The 27,576-nt window shown below is 39.3% G+C and overlaps 1 protein-coding gene across 4 annotated transcripts in view; it reads right to left on the bottom strand.

Annotated features, from left to right (window-relative positions):
• The window catches only part of Hr3 (nuclear hormone receptor 3 ROR-beta), a 141,420-nt gene that overhangs the window by 21,765 nt on the left and 92,079 nt on the right, over window positions 1-27,576 (bottom strand). For all 4 annotated transcript variants that reach the window (XM_087351533.1, XM_087351535.1, XM_087351532.1 and 1 more), the window contains exons 2-4: window positions 12,406-12,633; window positions 1,463-1,631; window positions 284-495 (exon numbers count right to left, since the gene is read on the bottom strand). In XM_087351533.1, coding sequence (XP_087207659.1) covers window positions 284-495; window positions 1,463-1,631; window positions 12,406-12,633 — 609 coding nt within the window. The remainder of the gene's footprint in view (window positions 1-283; window positions 496-1,462; window positions 1,632-12,405; window positions 12,634-27,576) is intronic.

The raw sequence follows: 27,576 nt of genomic DNA, 5'->3' as shown, positions 1-27,576 counted from the left end.
GTATATATATGCTTGGCTGGAGAACAAAGTGTGGACAAAGTTCCCACTTCAATTTCAAGATAAGGGCTAATGACTACTAATTCTCCTACTGACTTTAAACTAATTTAGTTCAAATGTTAAATTCTTGAGTGCCCCTTTCCAGTACGTAACAATTCCACAACCAGAGTCTGAACTGAATAGGTTACCAATCCTTGCCCCAAGAATTAAATCATGTTTCAGCAACAGTGAAATAATTACAGAAAAATCACACACAGACAAAATATTAACATCTTATGACACAAACCTGTTGTGACAACATTAGCCATAATGGCACTGTCAGCGGAAAGGGTGTCCAATCCAGGACCAGGCCGAGGATCGTACGTCGTTGTGCTGTCCACGTAGTCAGCACTGATGTCATATGCCATCTGCTGGTGAGGCGTTTGTACCGGTGTTGTGGCGTAGGTATAGCCATGCGTTGCAGGGGTGTAGCTGCCCAGGTCACTGTTGTATGTGTAGCTGGAACACAGTAATCTTCAGACTCACCGCCGTGAAAACCTCAAATCCTACATATAAATTACTTATTACATCAAATTTATTTGTTTCTTCAATATTATCTGCTGGCTCATACAAGGATCTGTCAATCACAATCAATGTAAATCAGGACGAAAATGATTTCTGGGACAGCCCTGGAATTACACGTAGCAAAACTATTCTGGAAATGGTTTTCAGGCTAGTAACTTTTAGATCTCAAATAATGTTTAATTATATCTCTTTCAGATTTTGGAGGGTTATATTATTTAATTGTACCTTCACATATACGTCAGATAAAGTTCTATTTTCCACTGTAAATAATTCTGAAGAACTTGGTTAATAAAAGAAATGTAATAAATAATTTTTAATATACATGTAAAGTGAGTGAAACTTTTATACCCATAAACGGGTCACTGTTAAACACGTGAGAGCCGAATAAAAATAAGATTAATTAATTGGTTAGAACAATTTCATTTTACATTCCTCCCACTGTCAGTTGGTGTCATGACATCTACCCTGATTTAAAATTTGAATAATGAGACTACCGAACAAACAGTTCTAGCTGGCAACGATTTTCAGAATCATTTCGTGATGAAGATACACGATCTCTTCTTCTGAAAACTCAACATAGTCAGTTTTTGAGACATTTCCACAATGTTCTGACACAACCAGACGTGTTAAACACTTATTTCTCCCTGGTGATCCAACTCTCCATCAAACTCATCTCGTAGACAGGACAAACATCAAGAGAAAGTCACCAACGTTTAGAAAATAAGATAAAATAACAGAAACTTAATTTTTACTTATAATTCTGGTGAGGCAATGATCAGAGGGATATATAACCATGCCTGTCACTGTTACAAACAGAACAGTATAAAATGGACAGTCCTGAAAACAAAAACAAAAATAAATGTTTATATTAATTCAAGTCCTGCACAGAAGCTGGTCTTACCCGCCATTGTAGTTGGGCTGCAGTTGGTCAGACGATGAAGGTGTTTGCGTGTCAAAGACGGAACTGTCAGGTGCAGTTTCTGTCTGTGCTCGTAACTGTGCTCTGTGGAACCGAACCTCATCCTCCACTTTCTCTCGTTGCTTCTTCGACATCCGGCCAAACTTCACCGCTATAAGCATTAAAATTAAAATTGTAGTACATTTCTATGACTCTTTGCTTAAGATCTTCCTCTGGTGCATCAATTATATTATTGTATTTTTGATAACAAATAACAGTTGAATCTGCGTCACTTTAGTCTTCCTTAACCTCTTCAGGCAAAATGCATGTCACATAATTACTTACAACCAAAAATTTCTCGAACTCCCTCTGTACGATTTTGTAAAATATTCACATCGTGCTATTTATAAACCAGCATCTACATATACATCTCTGACAATTTTCCTGTTTCATAAATAGCGAAAATTGCTATGATCTGTTCGTTGCGATGCGTAACACGTAAGCATTTTCTAATCCGTCTGCTTGTTGGCAAGCCACGGACAATGCCATGCAAGTATAACTCTCCGAGCAATCCGACAGATTGCGCAAGATACTGTGGAAATGAAAACTTGTTTTGGCTTGGCTAGTATTGCCGGCCGGTAACATGAATTGTGTGTCACATGCATTTCAGATTGTATGTTTGTCTTCGTCGGCGGGGCGACTGACTGCAAGTGAGAGAGAAATATCGCTATTCTGAAACGCGGAAGTATTGGCAAGGCTCCAAGTGAGTCGAGAATGACGTCACAGCGGCAGGGTTAAGGTACTACGAGAAAGACAGAACCACCGGTGAACCGCTAGAACATAACGGACAAAGAAATAAGAAAAATAAACCCTTACATTGTCAGTGATGCGTTTTCCCAGCCACAGAGATTGCTTAAATCGCCGCCATATTGGGTTACTACGTTTCCTGAGTTAATTATGTTTTCACAAGTTATGTCATTAGACATGCGTACTAATGCAAGGACTAGACAACTTCATACGAGGTGGATACGTAATAACTGGATCCACAGGTTACGCCATAGAATCGCTTATAATGAAGTGATCATTTATTGATGTATGTCATGAACAAATTGTACACATATCTGACAAGAAAAATGGTTCGTTTTCTGTGTGTAAAACATGACTAAGTAACTGTAACTAATTTCATTCTTGAGAAGCTTGTGCAATCAAGCAATTCCCCGCCTTTCATAAAGCCCGAAGGTTCATTATCGTGTTCACAACAGCCCACCACCGGCCCATATCCTGAACCAGATGAATCAAATAATTGTAACAAAATAGTTTTAAATGTACCTAACAGATGGCAGCGGAGGATATGACCGAATTGAAGACGTGAATTGAGGAGGCCATGGACCGAAGAAGTTTTAAATGTAGTTTCGTTTTGCATCAATACTTAGGAAGTTTGTTTCTTCTTGTAAAATTAATGCAATGTTAACCAGAGCCTCAGATGCTTTTGTAGAAGATTGTAGAATAGTCTAATATTAAAACGGATTTTTAAACGGGGTCAGAATATGTACCAGATTCACGTGGCTTGGGATAGGGGCAAGTGAGGAGCTTTCGTGAACACGGTGATGAACCATCTGATTCCATAAAGACGAGGACGTTTTGACGAGATGAACAACGGATACTCTGCTTCGTGGAATTTGCTGCTAGAGTTTTCTCATTCAACTGTAATCTATTCAGTGTATGTTAATAGAGATGACGAGTTGCAATCTGACAAGTAACTCAGATGATCCCGAAAGAATAAGGTTATCTATCTATGTAGGTTTATTGCTAAAAATCTACAACAGGTGTGTTATAATTTTCAAGTCACACGTTTTCTTCTCAAATAACTCAACAAGAAATCACAATAAAACAACAATAATAATAGTGAATAGATGGAATAATAATAACAATAATAACAACATCGTGATGCAGACAAATATTACAATTGTTTGGACAAATAGACTTTTTTCATTATTCGAAAAAGGAATATTTGATTTATTCTCCCTCTGGCCAGTGTGATATTGTTACGTAACAAACAGACCGCCTATTTCACCAGAAAAATATAAATACGGAATTGAGCGGCAAAATATCTATAAACTGATGTAAAACAGTGGAACCTCCCCCCAGTGGGGCCCAGTTACCAAGCTTTCAAAAAGGACAGCTCTATTGAAGGATCAAGTTTCCAGTTTATGATGAAGTTTCGAATTGCCATAAACTACGAATCTCGTCCCAACTAATCGGGTTCATGTTCAAACACCGACCTGCTACTTCCCTAAGTATCGGCACAATGACTGTCAGCCGGGAGCAATGCCCCACTTTATTGCTGTCCTTTATTGCAAGGGCCAATTTTCTTACCCTCCAACGCTTCAAGACATTCTACCCAGATTGGTGTTTCACCCTAACACAATACTGACAGAAAAGGAGACCAAACGATGATAAAAAGACCTGCTATAAATGTAAAGCCATTGGGCCAAACGAACAAAGGAAAAGGAATAACATAAGTACGGAAAATGAGAACCTCCTTTTAGGAGGAATACAGGCTATATATACTTTAAATTGTGTATCCCTAAAAGATTGAGGAAATGGTATAATGAATGAGTTATTAGTTAGGAATTGAGGTTTTCACGGCGGTAACTCCGAAGATGGCTGTCGTATGGGTTGTAACGCCATCAGACTCTGTTCCATGGAGTTAGTCACTCAGTTTAGTTACTTATAATCTTAGATAAGAGACGGAAGGATTGTGAACTATATGACAGCAAATATTACGCCCGAGTTTCTAAACCAGTGGTATTCAATCTTTTTTTGTTCGCGTAACCCCAGATATAATTTCTCTTCAACTTTGTACCCCCAAATTTGTTGGTGTATAATTCAAGTTATACATAGTATATAATCTACATCTAAAATAAATTAAATAAATTACATTACTGATTATTCAGTTTTTATCATAATACATATAAGAGGCGCGTCCCAAAAGTAAGTTTCCCACTCGTCCCACAGCTAGCAAACCTTATATTGAGCGAAGCGACTGTGCATACGTGATAGAGCAATGACGTAGCATGGCGCATGCACTAACGGTACTTCCCGCGTTCTCACAGTAGCATCGTTGCAGCTGTTGAAGATGGAGGTTCTTATTCCAGGTCCCGCCGACTGTGAAGTGCGGTCAGTGATAACGCTAGGCCGCACACGGCTCGACGGACAGCAAGTCTCCTGCAGGAGTTCAGCTGGGAGGTGTTTATTCATTCACCCTACAGCCCGGACCTCGCTCCCAGTGATTTCCATCTTTTCCTACACCTCAAGAAATTCCTGTCCGGTCAGCGTCAGCGTTTTGAGAATGACAGAGAGGCGGAGATGGTTGTCACACAGTGGTTCCAATCCCAGGCGGCAGACTTCTACGACACAGGTATTCAAAAGTTGGTCCCACGGTATGACAAATGTCTCAATTCCGGTGGCGAATATGTTGAAAAATAGCTGGACACTTGCTGTATCTGTTGCAATAAATATGTCCATGAAATTGTGTTTTGTTTCTGTAAACGGCCCCAGGGAAACTTACTTTTGGGACGCGCCTCGTATTTTTTAAAAAAATTTCACGTACCCCCTAAGATGTCTTCGCGTACCCCCGGGGGTACGCGTACCCCAGGTTGAATACCACTGTTCTAAACTGATTGCTCATCTATTGAGCAAAATACCATCAGAACAAACATAGGATCTATTAGGCGTGGAAAGGTTTCTTATAAATATAAAGTTACACCGAAATTAGCTGTCTAGTGGCTATCACTGTGTTTCGTATTCGTCTTTTCGTTTGTCCTGAATGAAGGTTTTCGCTGTTTTCTTCAGTCCTTCTACGCGTACGTCGAGACAGTACCTTAAATCAAGCTGCAGCCACTACCTTCCACATCAATCCCAATATATTTTTCATTAATCGCTTTATCAATTGCCCCTATATAATCTGAGGCATTTATAATCATTAAATAAACATAAATTAACACATAAAATCAATTAGACGCGTTCCTTACGGCGGTGAAGAAGTCCATGGTGGTCTTTTCGTTTGTGTGGACAAGCCGAATACAAATAAACGCACGTCTAGTCTCCAGAATGACATCGTCTGAATGTAGAGTACACATGTACCAGCCCAACAAACCGAAAAAACAAATGAATAGTGTTGGTTTCTTAATGACCCACTGGTAGAAGCAAGAAGCATAACAGTGGCGTTCATTGTAATCGAGATTGTTAGTACCAGAATTACACACTAACAGCGCGCGTGTGGCGTCCGTGTTAAAATAACGTTTAAACATTCAGCATAGCGTCTGATGAAATCTGTGGCTCCCATATAAAGAAGAATTTGTAGTGAAGAATCGTTTACCCACGTTTTACTATAAATACAAAACATTACACAGATATTAAAATATACTAATTTTGAATTTGGCTCAAAATGCCTTAATTGTGATATCTGATAAGAGTCTGTCTTCTCAGTCTTAATATTATCCCCAAAAAACTAAACACCTATTTCCTGTATCCAAATCCGGAAGCAGGAAGTCACTTCCTTGAAAACTGGAAGAGGTAATTATTCAAATACACTCTAAATCTATTCAAAATATTGTAAGCTATTCTCAGTGACCATTTTTTTCTTATAAAAGCTACGAAATGACACTGAAAGACCTATAACAATCGGAACAAGGACTTTTATTTGAAAGGATGCGTGAAATGTGTAGACTGAAGATCACGACCAAGGACAGCAAGAAAGTAGTCGCCTAATTATTGGGATAAGAAGCCATTTTACCTTTTTCTATTAGCATGGCCTAGTAGTATGTCCCCTTAAAAGTTGGCCGCAATAAACATTTTGTATTGTACAGTAATACAGTCAGTTGCAACATTACCCCTGCAAATCGCGTTTACATACTAAATTAAGAGCAAAAACATTTTCACGGCGACTGAATAAAGTTTGTACGAATTGAGGTTTTCACGGCCGTGAGTCTGAAGATTACTCTCTTCTGGGTTGTTGCGCCGTGTGGTATGGTCGATGTTAACCAACGTTTCGGAGGTCATACTGCCTCCGTCATCAGGACGATTCTTAGTATGAAGATTTCTGTCTTCTGGGTTGTTGCGCTGTGTAGTCTAGTCGAGGTTAACCAACGTTTCAGAGGTCATACTGCCTCCGTCATCAGGGCGATGAGTATGAAGATTTCTGTCTTCTGGGTTGTTGCGCTATGTAGTCTGGTCGAGGTTAACCAACGTTTCAGAGGTCATACTGCCTCCGTCATCAGAGCGATGAGTATGAAGATTTCTGTCTTCTGGGTTGTTGCGCTGTGTAGTCTGGTCGATGTTAACCAACGTTTCGGAGGTCATACTGCCTCCGTCATCAGGGTGATGAGTATGAAGATTCCTGTCTTCTGGGTTCTTGCGCTGTGTAGTCTGGTCGATGTTTACCAACGTTTCAGAGGTCGTGCTGCCTCCGTCATCAGGGCGATGAATGCCATTCACAACCCAGAAGACAACAATCTTCTGAAGCAAGTTTCCTGCCAAACGCACCGACACAAATCGACAGACAGATCCCACCACAGGTGCCATCAAAGCCTCGTTTCGCATTTCTTGTTACCAGACTTGTCACCGCCAGAACTTGATTTTATTTTTTTCGGAATCGCACTGAGGACGTGACGGATATTGGCTATTACATTAGGATCAGATTACACCAGCAGTTCCAACTACGAAACTTCGCGTATTTAAATGCCCTACTATACTCTTCCATTAACATTTGGCTGCTTGTAAAGTTTAAAGAATTCTGATTTTGTAAAATGTTATTCATTGTATCCGTTCTTATCAATTATGACAACTATGACGTTGTAAAAATTCTGTAATATATATAGACGTAGGTCGTACATGATATAAATAGCAATGCATTTAGAAGACAAGAAAGCGTGCTCTGATATTAAAGACAGAAGAACTCAGTAGAGTAGTCCAGACATAATATCCGAACACAATTCTTGCAACTGACGTAATCATAGACAGCTCCGTTAAATAAAACACAAACAATTTTTTTCGGAAAAGATACGTCGCACATTACCACCAATAAGTGTGCGGCAATTGCAAAAAACATAACAATATTGAAAAGGTGTACTCTCTGGAGCAGTGGTATTCAACCTGGGGTACGCGTACCCCCGGGGGTAGCGAAGATATCTTAAGGGGTACGTAAAATTTAAAAAATATATATATTATTTTATGATAAACACTGAATAATCAGTAATGTAATTTATTTAATTTATTTTAGATGTAGATTATATACTATGTATAACTTGAATTATACACCAACAACTTTGGGGGTACAAAGTTGAAGAGAAATTATATCTGGGGGTACGCGAACAAAAAAGGTTGAATACCACTGCTCTGGAATACACTGGCATTCCAAAAGTGTCCCTCAAGCCGCATCACGTCTGTCGTCGTTTCACTGATGTAATCCGATGTCGTTGTTACGTCTAGGTCATTCTTGTGACGCCAGGTCATTGTTGTGAAACAATGAGTTCCAGTCCAAATGTTGCTAGAAACGCGACGGATTCAACTGTATATGGTAAGTTTTGAGGTTCTCATGGCGACAAATATGACAGTCGATGGAGACAGCAAGCGCCTCCAAAACGTCGGTTATCAGGGTTCTGATGATGGAGGCAATAATCCCTTCTGAAAAGTCGATCCATTTTTACCAGACTATACGGCGCAACATCACAGAAGACTCATAATCATTCTCATTAACTCAGTTTTTTGCAAAATACAGTGTTTTGTAATTATTACCAACTGTGGAAACAAAGTCCCAGTTCAAACGTTCCCTATATTTTATGAAACCGAAGGTTGCTTCCGTGTTCACAAGAGCCCGCCACTGGTGCCTATCAGGAACCAGTTGAATCCGCTCTACACCCTGACATTCTAATTTCTCAATATAGGTTCATTTTAACGTTTAACCTCCCATCTAAACCTAGTTCTCTGAATCGACCCCCTCGACAGGCTTTCGAAATAAAATATTGCACGAAAGGGTAGAGTTGTGTCTGTACATAACTGGTCGATACTGGTTTCAGTGCTTCGTGAATAACGAAGACTCTTATCAGGTTAGTGTCTGAAAAACTACGTCCCATCACAGTTTCGTCTATTATGAACAATCATATGGTCTGGCAGATGACAAATTTACTGTGACTTAAGCAAACTACAATTACAACCTTCGCATTGATAAACAGCTGAAACTACGGATCAATGGTAAAAACAAACAAACAAGAAAATAATTATTTGGAAATGTGGTAACCACCGACAAGACATAGGCGTCACCCCCGAAGGTCACAGAAGGTGTAAGGAATCCATAACTAGGAGCTGGCCGTAAATGCATTAGGAAGGTTTCAGTATACGTGGTCAGCCAGGTTCCACCTTCACTAAACTTTACAAGAAAAAAAAACTTTCACATTCAATGAAAGTTATTAGCTACTCGCGACAGACTGTTCCACCAGACAGACACTCCGGAAACTTAAAACACTATAAATTATTTCTTTAAAAACGTGAAAGTCAATCAACACCGCCAAGAAAACTAGCAAATGGTTCCTACATTACCTAGTTTAAATTTTCCACAAATTCTCTCTCTAAGCCACGTTTTAATACCTGACCCCCAATATTATGGCGTTAAAATTAAGGATGAGTTGCGTGGGAAATGTCACACGCTAGGGAGAAATAAGAAATGATTACAAAATCCCTGAAGTAAATTCAGAAGGAAAGTGATAAACTGGATAACCTCGTCGTAGGTAAGGGATATGATATTATGTATCTGTCTTTGTGATTTTAAATAGTTAACACGCACACAATACATTCTGTACTAAATTTGGTTTCTTGTAATTCCTTTGTAAATGTAGGCACAATTTTTGTCATTACAGTTCCAAAATATTTTAAGCTTACAAAATTTCTCAAGGATTTATCAGCAATCGTTATGCACTATTGTGATTTTAACCCGTTTTGTGCAGAGGAACAAACTTCTACCCTTTCCCTTACCATCATATAAATAATTTCGTGGTAATTCTGTGTTCGCCCAAAATATGAAATAATTATAAATGACGTGTGTTTCAAAGTGCAGCACATAAGAATGTAGAGACGGTACCTGCCGCTGTGGGATCATAAGCATTCCATTCTGTCTGAAGCCCCATCATCTTACACAAAACAGCGAGTTTGGGATTTATTTAACTCCTTGTGTGCTGAGAGGAACGGCACCTAACGGTACTGCTTTGTACCTGCCAACCGCCCTTACAAGAGGGAGGAAGTGACCGTACAGTTGCGCGCATAAGTGACGCGTTCACTTGGTCTATGCGTAAACAAATATCGTATGATTAAAAAACTACAAGGGTTTCGAAATAGATGAGGTGGCTGGACTACTGGATGAAAATTAACTGAACAGGATCCGTGGTCATGACTCCTCAGGTTCAAATAGATGGAAAACATAACTTTTAAGAACGCCCTATACAAAATGGTGATTATGTAGCGTGAAATGTAAGGTAAAAGAAACGGATTTACTAAGAGGCAGTTTCTTTGCGTTTGAAAGTATTTCAGAATATTCGGGAACCGTGAGCGGTAGAGAAAATTTTAAAGACGTACTAACTTATGGAAAAGAGTCCTTCTTGAGAAGCGAGGCATTGCGCTCAGAGTAAAAAAAAATTAAAAATTACCACCATTTTTGACATACGAAGGATCATAACCTTGCTTACAGTAGCCGTCTACCGGCTCCTACCCTGAGCTAGGAACCCAATCCCAGACTCATTTAAAATCTAAAGATGGCTGTCTTCTGGGTTGTTGCGCCGTGTAGTTTGGTAGAAGTTTACCGGCGTTTCAGAAGTCCTTGCTGCCTCCATCATCAGGGCGATGATGGAGGCAGCATTATATGAAAATTAATATATTTCTATTTTTAACACATTCAAAAGTTCTAACATACCCTATATGAACGATTTAGTAACGGATGTGTCGCAAAGCGAAACAATATAAGAATTCCTTAATTAATTTTCCGAAACGTCATAAACACACCTCTACGTCAATGGTACCAACAAACTGTTACAGGCTTATCTTTTCGTATACCCTTATGAGTGTACAGGAAGCTTACGAAATAGGTTTTGCCCGTAGTGCGACGTAGAATCGATAACCCAGTTACTCGAACACAGAACTAGTTTCGATATGAGTTCAGAAGGTGCCGTCAAGTCGGGTTACTCGTCGGCAACTTCTGAATTCTTACTGAACTTCACGTAAATATCAACACAAAACCTGTCCACTTTTTGCATAACAAGTTCCTAAAATATTTCCTGTCTAGGCCTTTTAAACTCGGAATACGTTCCGAATCGATTATTAAATGTTGTATATCACTTGTTTTGGCTTATCGCAGGTGTGGGATTTAAGATGTGATGCAAAAATTTTTAAAATATTCCGAAAGATTTTTGTAATATAAAATGTAATTAAAGTATTCATCACGATAATATTAAATATTACTGACGTCGGATCGGGACCAACAATGAACCTCACAACGAATCTTCCAGTTACATAAACGCGGGGAATATGCCCAGATGAACTACTATTAAATTCTCAATAAATGCTCTGGTCCTTGTAATTAGCTGGTTAATTACCTTACAACGCAACACTGAGAAGACGATTACTGCAATGACAGTTTCATACTGGTACGTGAGTCACGATCATCCATTAATATATTTTAATTTGGTTTCTGGGGTTGATTTAAACAGTTTTTACTCGTAATCTCAATCAAGCAACAGCCTTAATCGTGTTTTAATCTTCCTAATTTTCTTTGCTGAAAGCAGTTCTTAAGCGAACATCTTTCAAAATAATGTCAAAATAAATTTTAAAAATTATAAAATAATTTCTTTTAGACAGTAAACGCATATTTCGATTATGAACTGTGGACTAATGAAGACATTCTGACATCGAAGCATGTAAACTGCGTGTTATTGATGTAGTAATTAGTTCTGTTTTGACTGTAACAGTTCAATTATTTATCTAAATTCAATTCATAGAAACATGTACCTGCATGTTTGATACAACGATAAAATTTTCCTTGGCTGTTACAATTTATTTATTTTTTCCGTTTATTACATCAACTAAATTCATCGAACAGAAAAATAAAAGTGTTGTACTGTTTGTATCAATTTATTTAATTATTTTGTGTTTGCTAAATTCATCATACATGTTGATATAACAATAAACATATTTTGGCACTAAGATTTTTTCAAAACATGTATTTGCGTGTTGTTTGTGTAAAAATTAAAATTCTTTAATTGCTGTATTGTATATTTAATAACTATTAATCACGTTATCTTTATTAATTCGTAAAAAAACTTACTTCTACGCTTTCTTAAACAATAAAATGTCAGTTGTACAAGAATTAACACAGATCAGAACCACACAGAACGTAATTAAGAAAATTGGGATTACTTCCTTCAAATAATTTTACTTTCAATAAATGAAAGAAAAAAAACAGCTTGTAAGCAGCTTAAATGTTCATATTATAGACGAAGTAGTAATTTCTTATTTTCCACTGCGAACAACGGATTATGTAGAATATAAACAAATGTGTTGCTCATTTATTATAAAACCACTGCCCTCAAGAAAACAATAAACTCTGAAAAATTTTCATACGACTCATTTGGGAGATTTGTGTATATGAGAGGATAAAAAGAAGGTTTAAGAAGTAGGTTGTGAAGGGGATGGACTTGATTTAAGCTCACTCAGGACAGAATCTACTGTTGTGCATTTGTGAATACGTTAATGACCTTCGTGTTCCTGCAAAATGGTGAATTTGGCCATGCAAGTGTCTCCCAGGATTATGTTCAATGCAGTTAGTTACATGTGCCCTTTGCCGTTCTGTTTACTGCGAAATATATTTGTTGTTGGAGAAGAAATTAGTGGTAAGAACTCACCATCTCTGGACATGCCGAGGCGCAGACATTTCTGTAGGCGACAGTACTGACACCTGTTGCGGTTCACTCGGTCTACGACGCAGTTCTTGTTGCGAGGGCACTGGTAGTTGACCACAGAGCTCTGGGATCGCCTGAAGAAGCCCTTGCAGCCCTCGCATGTGATCACTCCATAGTGGACACCGCTACTTTTGTCCCCGCACACTTTACACGGAATGATCTCAATTTGCGCTGAAACAGACAGATGACATTCACTGCAACTGTAACCACGAAAACAGACGAGAAGCAGCAGTCGATGTCGATGTCGATGTCGATGACGATGTCACAATTCACGGATTTCTTTACATTGGTTTCCGCGTGTCTAAAGTCAAGAGTGTTTTGTCCGAATGATTCTGTCGAAATTTGGTAAAGTTATTCCTTTCTGCACTCATCATATGTCAAAGTGCGTGAGCTCTCAATGTTTGCTAGAATGATTTGGCTTCTCAAGAACAGATCTGCTCGGTAGTGTTACCATCTGCAAGCGAGCTACATAGGACCTGTTTCGTTTCGCAGTTGCCCTGAGGATGGGAGCAGAGATGGCTCTCGAAACATTGGCAGAAGAAATTGTTCATTCACCATTCAGCCATCTGACACGGCTTGTTGCCCGAGAGTCTTTCATCAACTTCAGTCACAGCGAAAGCTTCACTTTAAAAATATATTTTCTAACAAAATACAATTATACATTTTTTATCAAAACGACATTTTGAAACAGGAAGAGTTTGACCTCGGGTCTCTAAGATTCAAACCTTAACCTGCTTAATAGACATTAAAACGACGATTGTAATAAAATATACCCAAACCGGGGAACCTGTTTAGCAAAATTTGTTGTCCTCGACTATTCATATTTTGAATGCACTTCTTACACCGTGAATGAAATGTTCTTCCAAGAGCCGAGGCATATTAAGGGTGTTAATCAATTATTCATTTTATAGCCTCCAGTCCTACGAATAAGTGAAAGTGCATTTCAAAACAAACAACGCTCGCAAGAACCTGCGGTAAACTCACACTAACCTATCTCACGAGCAGAGGGCAACAGCGTTGCAAGTGACATCGATGCTAAATCCTTTGTTGTTCGACAACGCAGATGACGAGGTAAGTGGAAAAGTGTAAAGACAAGGCTGCTTAAGTCCGAAAGTCACATCCTACATCTAAGGTCCGCTATCCGGACTTAGATTTTTTAAAATTTTCTTCACTGTCCCAAGACATATATCGGTAGAACACCCTTAATTACGCCATTACAGCGTTCTTTCATATGTTTCAAAATTTATTATTCACGAATTATCCAAATGTGACCTTCCGATAATGGCTTTAAACAGCACGTAAATAAATCAATGAAAAAGAAAGTTACAAAATAAAATTAACAGATAACACAAGAGTTTAACAAGACGTTTGTCCTCTCCCCTGGGCGTCAAATCGCCTCTGTCGGGGGAAGAAACTCAGCTGTCGCCGAAGACAGACCAGAGCACTAGTAGCCAACCCCCGGGGCCACTGTCTCTAATGGTGAACAAGAACCTTTCCGCCCAAGACCCAGTGGTAAAATCCATCGCGTTCACGGGGGATCAATCCGCTCCCAGTGGTCAGCAACTCAGCGGCACTCGGGTTGGAACAGAAATCCCGGTGTGCTGGCCGCGCGACTGAGGAAACACCAGACGCTACGGTGATTTCTTCGGCACCACTTCTCATGAGAGAGAAATGCGAATTGGTCACGCAGAATTCCCGAGTCTCAGGTCTCCAAGGGGAGAAGAAAGTCGCGGTTTGTAGAGCAAACTTGGGCGTTTACCCCGTCGCACAGAACCCCATTTGGAATTACGCAAAAATATCACGGAAAACGTGTGAACTATATTCGTTCCAAGTCCGAACGTGGGCCAAATGCGGGTGTTCGAAAGTGCTTTCGACTTTGGGTTCACTATCGGAACCTGCGCCCCTCAGCGAGAGAAAGAGTGTGAATATGCAACCATTTTCACTCCCGGCGAATCCATGCATGTTGATAAAAACTTCAGCAAACGCGTTCTTGAAGCCGACCACTAGGATCTAGAGATCTTGCACATTCATATACAAAGTGTCATGCATCTGCGACGGTGGTGACAGGATCAGGACTCCGAGATGAATAGTCCTCCGACAGCACACTTCATGGTGTCGGCGGAGCGAGGCACTGTCATGGCGAAACGGCTTTCACTCATTGACCTCGGTGGTCTGCGAGTAACGCTGAAGACATTCTAAGCACCGAAGGGGCATCTGCAATTGAAACGCTGTCAACAAATGCAGAGTAGCTGAGTTTCTGCACCTTGATGCGTGACACGCGGGGACGTCTACCTATTCGGGAAGTGTCACACCAAAGCTAGTAGTGTAAGTGCAGCAACTGCGACGAAACCAATGCTGTTGAAGAAGGAAGGGCGGTTGCTGACAAGCGAAAGCTCGATCTAGGTTCTCTGGTGAAGTGAATAAAGCGGGCTCATGTTGCAACCACCATGTTCAATAATCCCGTGCAGTCCCTGACCACTCCTACCCAAACACCAATTTCATCCGTATGGTTCAAGCGGGCATAACAAGGACGACTAGCCAGTGTGAAGTCTCTGGAAGTTAGGTGCCGGTGACATAACCTCATTTACAGCAAACCTGATAAAATGACTGAATACGCAGTTTACAGCAACGAGCGAACCCGCTGTGAAAGCTGACGTCAACGTTTCCTGAGAACGGAAACGTCTAGTCTGAATAAGTGGAGGAATGAACAGATCGGCGATGTGCTGGAATCCCTACATAATGCTGACCAGCTAATTTGTAATTTAACAAGAAAATAATGAAATTTCGGAATTCTTCGCCTCCTTCAGGTGCTGGGAGGACTAACCCTCTGGGATTCCGAGAAGGAAAAGCCCGTACGAGGACACTGTCGCTCGTCAGAACTTTCAGCTATGAAGATAGTTAATGAGACAATGCATACGAGTGTGACCCCATGAAGAACGAAATCAACCAGGCATTCGGACATATCGACTCACTCCCACAACGTCGACCTAAGACTTTGTGCGGATGGCACTGTTCTTGTAGCCACGTGTAGGAAACTATCTCTTCTAATCAGTTATCTAGAAGTTTAACCTCAGCAAAGGACAAATTGCTTGATGATAACCTCTTTCCACCAGTGAGAACACCTGTTAGTCTGAACACGTCGAGGCAGACCAGCTAAAAGTGGGATTTGTTTCAAATACGGACCTTAGGTAGCTCCAGCGTGAAAATCTCTACTGTAATGTTTACCTAAACGCTGGAGAACCTTCAGCTTTCGACGCGGCTCATTCATTAAGGCTAAAGTTACACAATAAACTGCAGTCGCGAAAACGAAGGACTCGTTAGCCCGAAACTGTTAGCCTCTGATAACTTCAAGGGACTGTGTCAGTGTAATTACGATTACAAATCAGTGTAGAATTTAGGGTTCTCACGGCGTTGAGTGCGAAGATGGCTGTCTTCTGGGTTGTAGAGACATGTAGTCTGCTGCAAGACTACATTTTCAGCGCTATAACCCACGCACAAGGCACACATCTTGGTACCCACCGCCTTGAGAACCTCAAATCTTACTGTGTTCCGAAGAGCCCGCCACCTGACTAGTTCCTGAGACATATCTCAGTCCACATACTCACTTACGCCTTATTTCTTCAAGATTAATCATAATATTAATTTCCCATCTACACCTAAGACAAACACGATTTGCCAACTACAGTTATGAAGCATTTTGCCTTTGCCAAATACATTAGTAAAAAAAATCAACAAGTTTTGCGAGATTTGTTGCATTCTAAAGTATTTGCTTTGGTTATTTTGTACGTAACACTTAGACGTGTTAGCTTTTCCAATATATTAAGTAACGTGCTTAGCGTCTGAAAGAGTATTCACTTACTTTAACCGCTTGAGATTGGGAAGTGAAGCCCATGACATAAGTAAATTCCTCTTTCTAGTTAATATTAATTAACCAATTAATCCCAAGTTTTAACTACAGGTAACTAGCTGGTTAAACAATCAGTAACTACAAATTTTGTATGTTTTTATTTCATATGATTCTCACTGTAAACAGTGATTAATTCTTTAATCAGCTTAAACTAATGTAACTCTGTAACGGTGATCCGTGGTTTTCTTTGCGGTACGGACAAAATTCTTAAATATTTGGCCGAGCTTCGGTTTCGGATGTTTAATTCTGAAATGAACGTATTTTGTTGACATCACTAATAACGGAGTCGTCACATTATTAGGTCACAGACACGCAGTTACCTAAGAGTATGACGAAGAAAACGAGGGGTAGAAGGGGAAGGGGGAATCCAGCTATATTCACAAGGTCGTTGTGGGTGTCCATCACGCCGCAATGAGTTAAGCCCCTTCAAGCGTAGCAGCGAGTTGAATGTTCTCACTTGCCGGGAGCCACTAGCCGACCTTCATGCACGTGTTTAGTAAAGCAACTTACAGTGACGTCACTGAGGATGAAACAGATGTCCTCTCGGTGTCGACGACACTTGTGACTGAGAATTCACTAAATAGTTCTTATTGTGGTTCTTACTCGGCACTACAACACTGTAGTAGGTTTCCGCCGTCTCCTATTCGGAGGTATCTTGGTCTTGGTCGTGAAGTAGCGCGTGACCAGCCCACTGACTCTGCACAATTTCTACTCAATCCTGATTTGACTGCCAGAGCCATCTAGCAGTTAATCAGGAGACTTTTGGTTGAGAAATGGCCGCTGAATTTTGCTTACGAAACATCTCATATCATGCTCGTAAGATTCTTTTACATGCCGTAAACCTACGACATGAAATAGTTCTTATTACTTTGTTAAATATTTTCCAAAACAGATCCATTTAATTTAAAATAAATATCCGGCTACAAATATTCTAATCTACGTTCTTCAGCGATAAGCGTTAATTATTAAATGTGTCTGCACATTGAACGAGAGTAGAAATGATATGGAAAATTATAAAACATTAAAAAGAAAGTTATATGCGTATATCCAAATGTTTTGCATTATCGTGGATCTGTGTTTCTTCAGTTATGTAGCTTTGTCACAAACCAATTGAAACACACTGTCTCCATCTTCAGCTTTAACCCTGAAGATGGAAATAATTGATTTAATGATTGGTAATGCAGTAATTTAAATTCCACCCAGTAACTTCCACAACGCTATGTACCACAGAAGATAGAAGGTTTGTAATTCTGGCTTCAGACAAAGTTAGAAGCAACTTTGCTTGGTGAACACAGCTTACGTCACATAATCGCTATTTATTTAACGAACCCTGCAGCTGTTATGTGTACAGAGAAAAGCGTATTGTCATTTGTAAGTAGCCAGGATTCGACGGTGAATTATATTCAGGCAGTCTCTTTTTAAGATCCGAGTAAGACCGAGGAAAATGCCTCGATTCCAGAATTACATTTGTGGAACTTTGAGACGTAGAACACTTTCCTCTTCACCTTCTGAACTACGTTCTTCAATGCAATGCAAATGCTCGGAGTTGAACGACAGGAAACTAGTCTCCCTATTCGGTAACTCGACCCTAGCATTAAGAAAATTGTGCCCCTGTAGTAACAAAGCCCAGTGAGTCCCCCTCCACATCCTCACAGACCAAGTTTTCAATAATAAGAAATTATATATTAGTCTAAGTGATCCTTGTAGGATTTCAAGTTTTCACGGCGGTAAGTCCGAAGATGGCTGTCTTCTGTTTTGTGGCGTCGTGTAGCCCGGAAGAAGTTGATCAACCTGATGATGAAGTCAGCAAGGACCTCTGAAAAGTTGCTAAATTTCTATCAGACTACACGGCGCTACAATCCAGAAGACAGCTATCTTCCTAAGTCATCATTAATTGAAACAATAATAAATCTATTGCTTTCCGACAACTTGAAAAGTTTTTGTTTTTTTTGGGGGGGGGGGCTTTCGTACAATATTTTCTAGCGCTTTGTCTCCTAGTCCACTAAAGGACAATATGAGACATGATGGGGAATAGAATTTGAAATCTAGCAATCGTGACAACCACCCACCCCTACATCAGGCTTGGAGGGACTGGCGAAAACCATGACCACGCCCCCTCCTCTCAGGGTAGCCTTTCACCGATTCGAGTCTGCAGTACCGATCAGAAAATGCTTAAAAATGTCTCTAGTGGTTCAGAATTCTAATTTATATTTATAGCATAGACTTTAAGTTGAGATTTTTATACCGCTGTAAATAGGCTTGGTTAAAAAGGAAAGCGGTGAAGGCCTATTAATAATCTTTCGCGAAATGCCCGATTCGACCCGTTGCCCTGGACGACAGACAGCTAGCCGGCCATACCAGTGTTCCGTGCGTATTCCGTATTTCAGACACTTGGTACTGGAATTCTTCAGAATGAGCACAAAAACTTTCAAACAAGATTTAAACGATGAATTCACACGAGTGATAAATATGTCCTGTACTTCTGTGTGACACAATCTGTACTCGCAAACTAAAGCGTGTTCGTAAGTTTGATTAATGTGTATTTTATCTCAAGCGTTAGACTCTACACTACTCTTATCTCGGTGACCCATCGAAGCAACCATTCGTTTAAACATATTTTCCAGTATCAATGTTCAATGTTCCTGTAAGTTTACCTTCGACCTATGAATGTTTATATTTCGTCAACAAGTCTGGCAAAGACAGAGGACATACAGGAGGCTGAGAAAAGCAACATAATAAGGACGCTGGTAATTTTTATCCTTAACCAGACATTATGTGAATGATAACGCCAAAGACAAGGCAGGTACTACGCATGGGAGAAATAGAAATTGGTATCAAATTGTAGTATCAGAATTTTGCTGGACTCATCTGGCTCTTGTTAGGGACCCGTGGTGAGATCTTGTAAATACGCAATGAACTGAACGATTTCCGATATCATAAAAGGCGAAAAAACTATATGAATAAAGTTTCTGTTCAATGAGGTTAGTTCAGCGTTAATGAATACAAAATTTAGCTGGAAGAATGAAGGGAAAGGACCACTTGGGAGATCATGGGCTGCTGGATGTTGCGGAAACAGGGTGCAATGACGTGGACGTCTAACTCTGGACAGGGACCGAAGGCGGATTCTTGTAAAAACTATTAAATTTTCTGGTTGTATAAAGTCGAGAATTTCTTAACTAACTGAGCGAATATCAGCTTCTCTTCAAATACGCTACTTCAATGAGTTCAGAATCATGGTTTGTTAGGCCTACATGTTTCGTTATTTCTTTTATTATCAGCATTTGTGTCCGCGGATTCGATACACTCGTCGTTGTGTTCATAAAAAATGCAACCCATCTAACTGGCTACAAGAAATGTGGCTTGAAGTTGTGTCCGCTCACGACACGGCATTTGCTTTAATGTGGGTAAAATCATTAAAACGTTCCCAGTAAGTAACCGTCCGACATGCGAGAAATGACGAAGTTTATCGTATTGTTAATAGATGAATGGTCCAGTCAGCAATTTTTGTACGTGCCAGAAACCATCAACTCGCCCATTTCTGAGCTTAGCACGTCAACGGACTGCAGGCAGGCAGCTGTGACGGCAGTTCCTTGAAGAGGGGGTAACGAACGTTCTCGGCTGATATCGTCAGCTTTGGAGTCACTGACCGACCTTCCAGCACGTGCTACCGGGCAAGTATACGTCATCCACGCAACGGGCAACGAGGATGTGGCGGGCATTTTCGAATGCCGTAATGAACATCCGGTGACCAACTAAGCGACAAGCAGCTTCTCAAAAATCACTTTGCTCCACGAAGGAACTTTACGTGTTGGTTTCGCTGCCAACCAAAATGCACACAATAAAATCATGAAAATTTGAAACTATGACCTAAATCATGTACGTAAGATATTTCAAAGTAAATTACATCACCAAAATGTATTATTTGTCTTTACTATTCTTAATCCATAGGTAAAAAATCATTTTTATTCTTTCTCACAAACAAAAACCAGAACTACCAAGTAGGTCTACATATCTCAAACTATCGATTTCTCCCGTGTTTGAGTTTATTGGAAAAAATGAGTACAATTCGTAAGGCAAAATCTATTCGAATACTTTAATACAACACTGGAAGTTTGCTCATGCGTCAGTAACAAGATATCATGATCTCCCATATTTACGTTAAGAACGTGTCCCGAGGCGTCCGATCCAAACTAACAGATGGCTGTTTTATCATCGAGAATAGCAGATGTCTCTTGCAGATATACAAATACAATGGGACCTATGGATGTCAGGAACAACTTCTCCGACCTTCGATACGTAAACTGTATGTGATCATAAAATTTTCGAGTATACCATCTTTATGTTCTCAATTCAGATGTTAGGTAATTAACTCCATACTGCAGAATTCTAATTCAGATTGGCTTCTATGAAACCCGGAGATTCATTTCGATTTTTGCAACAGCCCCCCTTCAAATGAACGTTATCTTAAGCACTTACACACCCTTATATGTTATTTCTTGAACCTCCATTTATATTAATGTGATAATATTTATTTCCTTAAAACCGTGATCGAATTGATAGCAAAATATTACTTGACAAGAAAATTTTGTAACGATACAAAAACATAAACACTGTACCTTTTACATACATTATTTATTATCATAATTTTATAACATATAATTATGAATAATATTCATTGTTATCGCTACCACACCATAGTGTTAAACAACGGGGATATTCAGCTTTGACGTAGCATTACAACAATTCGTTCTCATTCAGCACAACAAAGCCAATTCGCAGTCTAAGAATAGGGCGACAGGAGAATTGTTTCACGTTTTGCATGCCAAACACCTAGTAACTACTAAACAGTGATCTCGCAATGAGGGAGTTTCATGTAAGTGCTGTCGTAGTAGGCTTACGTGTAAACTATGGTACGTATCCCAGTAACTTTCAACAAACTTTCTCTCACATCAGCAAAACTTTGTAGCATGAGCCCTAACATGTATTCAGATCCTGACGTGGAACGAATCTCAAAATAATTTTAAAGTGGATTAACCTACTCTTCGGTAATATTTATAAAATAATCAAAATCTAAATCTGTCCAAATTACGTGGTATTCGAAATATTTTTTGCTGAAATAAGAATCAGAAGCGATAAATACATTTTGACAACAGGGCACGATAAATACAACCACATTCAATATTCTCACACGCAGACAAAATAAATATTTTGACAACGCATTATAATTTCTATATCAATTACTTTTCACATATAAATAGGGATCTTTATATCTGAAATGAGTACAGCGCAAATATTATTATATTATTAATTCAGCGAGTCATCAGTGTTTCCAAAAGTACGTAACGACTCAACAATTTTCACTCGGCATTTTATATTCTTTGAAAGGAGTGATAAATTTAGGTCTCTGACCCCTAAGGTTGCCTAATTAACTTTTACCATTACCTTTACGAATTTCACGCTCTCATATATTCTCAGCATAAACTTGGCGACTTATAAGATCTCTTGTCATGTGTCAGGGCACACAACCTCTGTAGATAAGAGTTGTGGTCCGTGCTGTAAGAATACCGGAAGTTGACAGTAAAAGTTCCAGTGTAGGCCATACCAAAGATCAGAATTAACAATCCACGACAATCATTCAGCTAACTCCGTAAAACTGAGATGTTCTTAAGAAGCTGACAGTCGCTCTCCTTGTCCAAAAAGGTTCACAAAAGCGAACCACAGGATTCGGTGCGGAGCCAGATGCATACAGTATATATCCTCAAACTATATTTCTTTAAGCTCCATTTTAATATTATCCTGTCATGAATGTCTAGGTGTACACAATGTAATCTTTCATTCAGACTTCCGGGTCAAAATTTTGTACATTTCTTCATGTCTGGGTCTGCATTACGTGTTCTTGACTTCATAGCGAACTGGAGGAATATAATTTTTGTTTCATGTGAAAATATTAACGCGACAGCTACGCGGAATCATTCAACTTTAATCACTTAAACAGCATTCGGCTCGTGTACTTTACTGCTTGACTAATTCATTACCACCTGAATCAAAATCTGTGATGGATGCATACAGCTAACTTCGGTAAAAGATACCAATTTATGTACCTAATTTGAAGAAAAAATTAATTAATATTAATAACATCTCCGATGCGTGGGAGTATGCCCCACGGTAAATCGAAGGTGAAGACTTTACGACTATAGTACAAGTATAAGAAGCTCAAATTACTCCATTTTCATCACGACGGCCCACAAAGACAGATCTACAGAATGTCCTAAAACGATACTCAGGGATATTCTATGAACGGAATCAATACATTTTAATAAATCAAACCATTGCGTACGTCAAAACTGGCACTTAGTGAATTAGTGAATCTAGTGTAGGTGTTCAAAATGACCACCATCAGCTTCGTGACACAGTTGACAGCTGTGAACAACTGATTGACACGTGGCCACCAAAGTCGCTGCTGTTTCCGTATCTTTTTGGGACACTGAATTTGCGAGAGCGCCGTTGTTCTTGTTGAAGACGACGGGTTAAGTGCTGACGCTGTAGGTGGACAGTCGGGCGGTCCGGTGTCCGAGGGTTCACGGCAAGAACATGCCTGCAGAAACTGGAAGGCGCCGAGAGAACTAGCACATGGCGCGTATCCAGTCCAGCAAAGGATTCTGTGTTAGTACCCGAAGCTCTAAGTAACCCTTTCACTCCCGCAAAGCATGTCTGTTGTTGCAAATAAAATTGTGTGCCTGCACCGAACGAGATTAAACACACGACGTTTAAATCAGGATGCGAGTGGACGACCAAAAACGGGAAACATAAAATAAATATCTGTCTTCCCCTCGCACTTTTAACCTCGTCAGTACTGCACATACAGTACATTACAGTGATAATCTGATTAATAATTCTGACGATTTAAAGACAAACAATAATTACACATTCTCTTTCGAGTGCCACAGTCCATTTTCTAATTACGCTTCGTATGAGTTTCACGGAGAAATTTTGGAACATGCAGTTGAATAATATACAAGTGCGCAATTTAAACAAAAATTTATGCAAATGTAATGTATGTACTGAAAAATAAATACGCCGCTTTCATGACTCAAACTCGCAAATTTTAACTTTAGCGTCAAAGCTAGTTTGCTAAGATACTCATTAGCGTTGATCGATCTCACCTTCCATGCTATAGCACAGAATTACATTTTTTGTTTTTCCAAAAAGTTCCTTCAATTTATCGAATGCACACAAGGTCCTGAAATGAAATAAAAATTGAGGAATTGACGTACATTTATTATTCTTATGTACATTTGTAATCTTACAAAAGTTACTATGGCGCAGATAAATCTGGTATATCCCTTGCAAGAAATAGCACTTCTCACTCGATCTCACTGCCCACTCTTTAAAGCTCAGTGTTTAGTATGTTGTGACCGCGCGTTTCTGGGTTCGAGTCCCGGCAAGATGTCAAGGTGTGGAGGCAAACTATAATTTAATACGGGGCTCGTTGTTAAAGTTTAACGCAATTAGTGTGACGCCAGAGTGGTGGCCGCAATCTTTGAAGGGCCACCTGTAAGCTGTAATTTGTAATTTTAAAAACAAGTACCGTGTCGTTCAGTATAATTGTTGGCACAATAGCGGCGAGAGCTATTTGATGTGATGTAAATTTTCTGAAAGGTCCGAAGTCCACGCGAAGTAGAGCTGATAAGACCAATCAGACCATTTGTTCATTGTTTCAAACTTAAATAAAACGGAAGACCGATTACGCTGGTAATACCGAGGGAACTCTAATCTTGGATTCCGGCAAGGAAACACCAAAAATTGCTCTATGATTTGGCGAAAGTAGTCGATAATTACTAAAATAAAATATTGTGTTATTGTCTAATGAAGAATTATTTTTACAATACAACTTGGGACATCTACCTGAAGCTACTATCCAAACCTCCTCGCTGGCGTTTAGGAAAAATATCGTTGGAGACGTAAGTTGGGCGAGACTCGTTCGTGGAACGGACGAGCTCGGAGTCAATATAAATAGTTCCATTGAAAAACGTTGAATAATATTTTCTGAAAAATCGGCAAGGGCTCGTGTAGTTATCTTTACGTTCCTATATAAATAGACCCTTATACTCCTCGACGCAATATTCCCTGACGAACAAGTCCATGTTCACCTGAGCTAAGTTCCCCAATGAACCCCATAAACCTAAAAATCAACCGAGTTGAGCTAATCCTTGTGTTTGCAATGTACCACCTACTATAATATCCAGTAGCTCAATATTTTGATCGCAGTGTCCTTTGTCTCGTATGATTCTCATAGTAAACAGTGACAATTTCCTTAGACCAAATAATTTGTCTTATATTTTCCTACAGGTTGGGACAATTATTCAGGAGAGCTTCTACTTCACGGAAATCAACTTTTATATCACGTTATTTTGTCATGTAATTTTAATAACTTTTCTTCATCTTTACTATGTAGGCCTACTCTGCACAAATTCTTTTCACATTTTATATTCCCTCCTTTATATTACATAATTATGTTACAAAAATAATTCTTTGTCAAGTTGGTCTATTTTCATCAAAGCACGGCCCGTTTCCGGGTTCTGAATTGCAGAGACGGCCTCAGATATGGTACACAGCTGTAAATATACTGATTAAACAGTCGCGCGACAACCGAAAGTGGGTGGCCTTCCAGACTGGATATTCGACATGAGTCTAGTATATCCTCTCCGTAAAAAAATTGCATGTTAAAACAGCGTTTCTCAGTAATTTAACTGTTAATGTTGCTGACGATGGTGGATTATGCTTAAAATTATTTATTTTCTGGACTTTTTACCATCGTCCTTGTTTAAAAAGAAGAATCTAATGACGGAGACTAGCTCTATCCGACGGACCCAAATGAGTAGGTACCTCTCGCCTAAAGACAAACAGAGCCAGTTTCCGAAACGTCGTCTTTTCTTCTTTTAAACAAGGACAATGAAAAAAGTCCAGACGATGAATAATTTTAAGTGTTTCTCAGACTCATAAAATCAAGGTTTCAGTGAGAGAACTGTTTAATGTCGGGCTATCATATTTCACAGAACTTCCGCTGTAACACGAGTTACTAAAAACATTTCTGTGATGACAGCTATCTCCAATTGGGATTTACGTGAATTGGTGCTTCAGTGTGCCTGATACCCAGTATTATGTTACAAAACCTAAGAAAAACATTTCCACTATTCTCGCAAAATTACAAGATCGCCTACATACTAAGCTCGTTACATTCGTATCAAAGTCAAATGTACAGTGTTTATAAACTGTAGCATTCTCAAACTTATCTGAGGTCAGTGAAAATGGTGATGTGTGTGAATCATCACAGAAAGAGAGCTTTCAAGATGCTTACTGCGGTAAAGCCCAAAGGATTGCCTAAAATCTAATCATACCTTGCGCAGAAGACGTAGATCGTGTGCCTCGTAACAATCATTTGATCGTTATTAAAAGATTTCCCCTCCCACACTCACATTCTGTAGTTTCGAAAATAATCCATGAGAACAGTTGTAATATCGAATGTGAGTTAATGAAAGGGATTAGAAACAATAATGTTTTTGCTTTGCGAGTTGATGAATGCATTGACGTCGGTCATTGTGTTTTTCTACCATTTGTGAGATACATACATAACAATCAAGCTGCAGAGGGAAACCTAACTGACTTGCACATGACTTAAAAAACTTTAGCCGGAAGCAATGCGTAGACATTTGTATAGATCAGTGGTATTCAACCTTTTTTGTTCGCGTACCCCCAGATATAATTTCTCTTCAACTTTGTACCCCCAATGTTGTTAGTGTATAATTCAAGTTATACATAGTATATAATCTACATCTAAAATAAATTAAATAAATTACATTACTGATTATTCAGTGTTTATCATAAAATAATATTTTTTTAAATTTCACGTACCCCCTAAGATGTCTTCGCGTGCCCCCGGTTGAATACCACTGGTCTATATGACACGATCGATGGACGAAATAACTAATGTTTTATTTTACACGCGTTGAAATCAGTTGCACAGGATTGCACCACCAGCTACTGGACCATTCAATGACGTCTTCTTGTTTCAGATTGCCCTGGTAACGGTGTTAGACGTAGTTTTAAATTTTGTAAAATCAAGTTAATTAATTCCAGAATTTTCTGCGCGTTTTGAGACGAAATAGGCAACAGCTGCAAAGGGCAGTTCTACGCTTATTACGAGGCAGAGATTTTGGTTGGTGTGTTCACAGTCCGCTCAGAAATTTTGTTATTCAATGCTGACCGTCCGATGTGTGCAGCTCCAGAAGTTAGATTAACAAGCAGGCATATGGAACAAAGTTATCGTTACGAGGTCGATTATGATAATTATCTCGACAAGAGAAAAAATTTACTTTTTCCAAAGGAAATTATTTTTGAGGACATTCGTAAAGAAATACCAAAGACAATTTTCAGACACTGATTTTTTAACAAGTTTCAGAATCAGATAAGTGGAGATCTTTCAGATGCAATGGAACATTTATTATCAGACCTGAAAGTTACTAAGAAAGAATTTTCAACCAGCAGTGGAAGGTTTCTCAGAGGTTACGAAGACTGTATGTCCCCTCCATCAGAGCAAGGATTATTAACAAAATAATATGAGGAATTAATTGACATTCCAACGACACGGGTTCAAAATATACCCACACAAACGTTCGTCTGATTAACTTGCGGGCTAAGTCTGAAAGCAGTGTCTCCACGCATTTCAAGTGTAATTGTCAAAGAGCTGATTCCATTTCCATCTGCATATCTGTGTGATACAGCGTTATCTAGAAATACAGCAACAGAACTGATATACGGAAATAGGTTTAACGCATAACACTACATGAGGTATATTTTAGAAATCTGATTCTTGGAGTGTCTATCAGTAGGTTTAAACAAATGAATAGTGAGGATGTGGATTGAATTCATTCAGCTTAGGATAGGGCACACTGAGCGCTTTTGTGATCACGGTAATGAATATTAGGGCCCAAAAAAGACAAAGAATGTCTTTACTCCCTGGGCTAATATTAGTCGCTCATGAAGAAGTCTGCATGGAGGCAGCATCTACCTCCGAAACGTCTGAAAAAATCTACCAGACTACACGGCTCGACAAGCCAGACGAAAGCATTCTTCGTTGCTTTTTGTTTAATGATTTCAATGTAATTTATTTTCGACAAGAATGAGTTGAGTAAGTTTTCGATCACCCT

This window comes from Zootermopsis nevadensis, unplaced genomic scaffold, assembly GCF_977971745.1.
Source record: "Zootermopsis nevadensis isolate Lab colony 2312 unplaced genomic scaffold, Znev_1.0 Znev_ptg000019l, whole genome shotgun sequence".
NCBI classification, from domain to species: domain Eukaryota; kingdom Metazoa; phylum Arthropoda; class Insecta; order Blattodea; family Termopsidae; genus Zootermopsis; species Zootermopsis nevadensis.
This window is presented reverse-complemented; position numbering and strand designations above follow the sequence as displayed.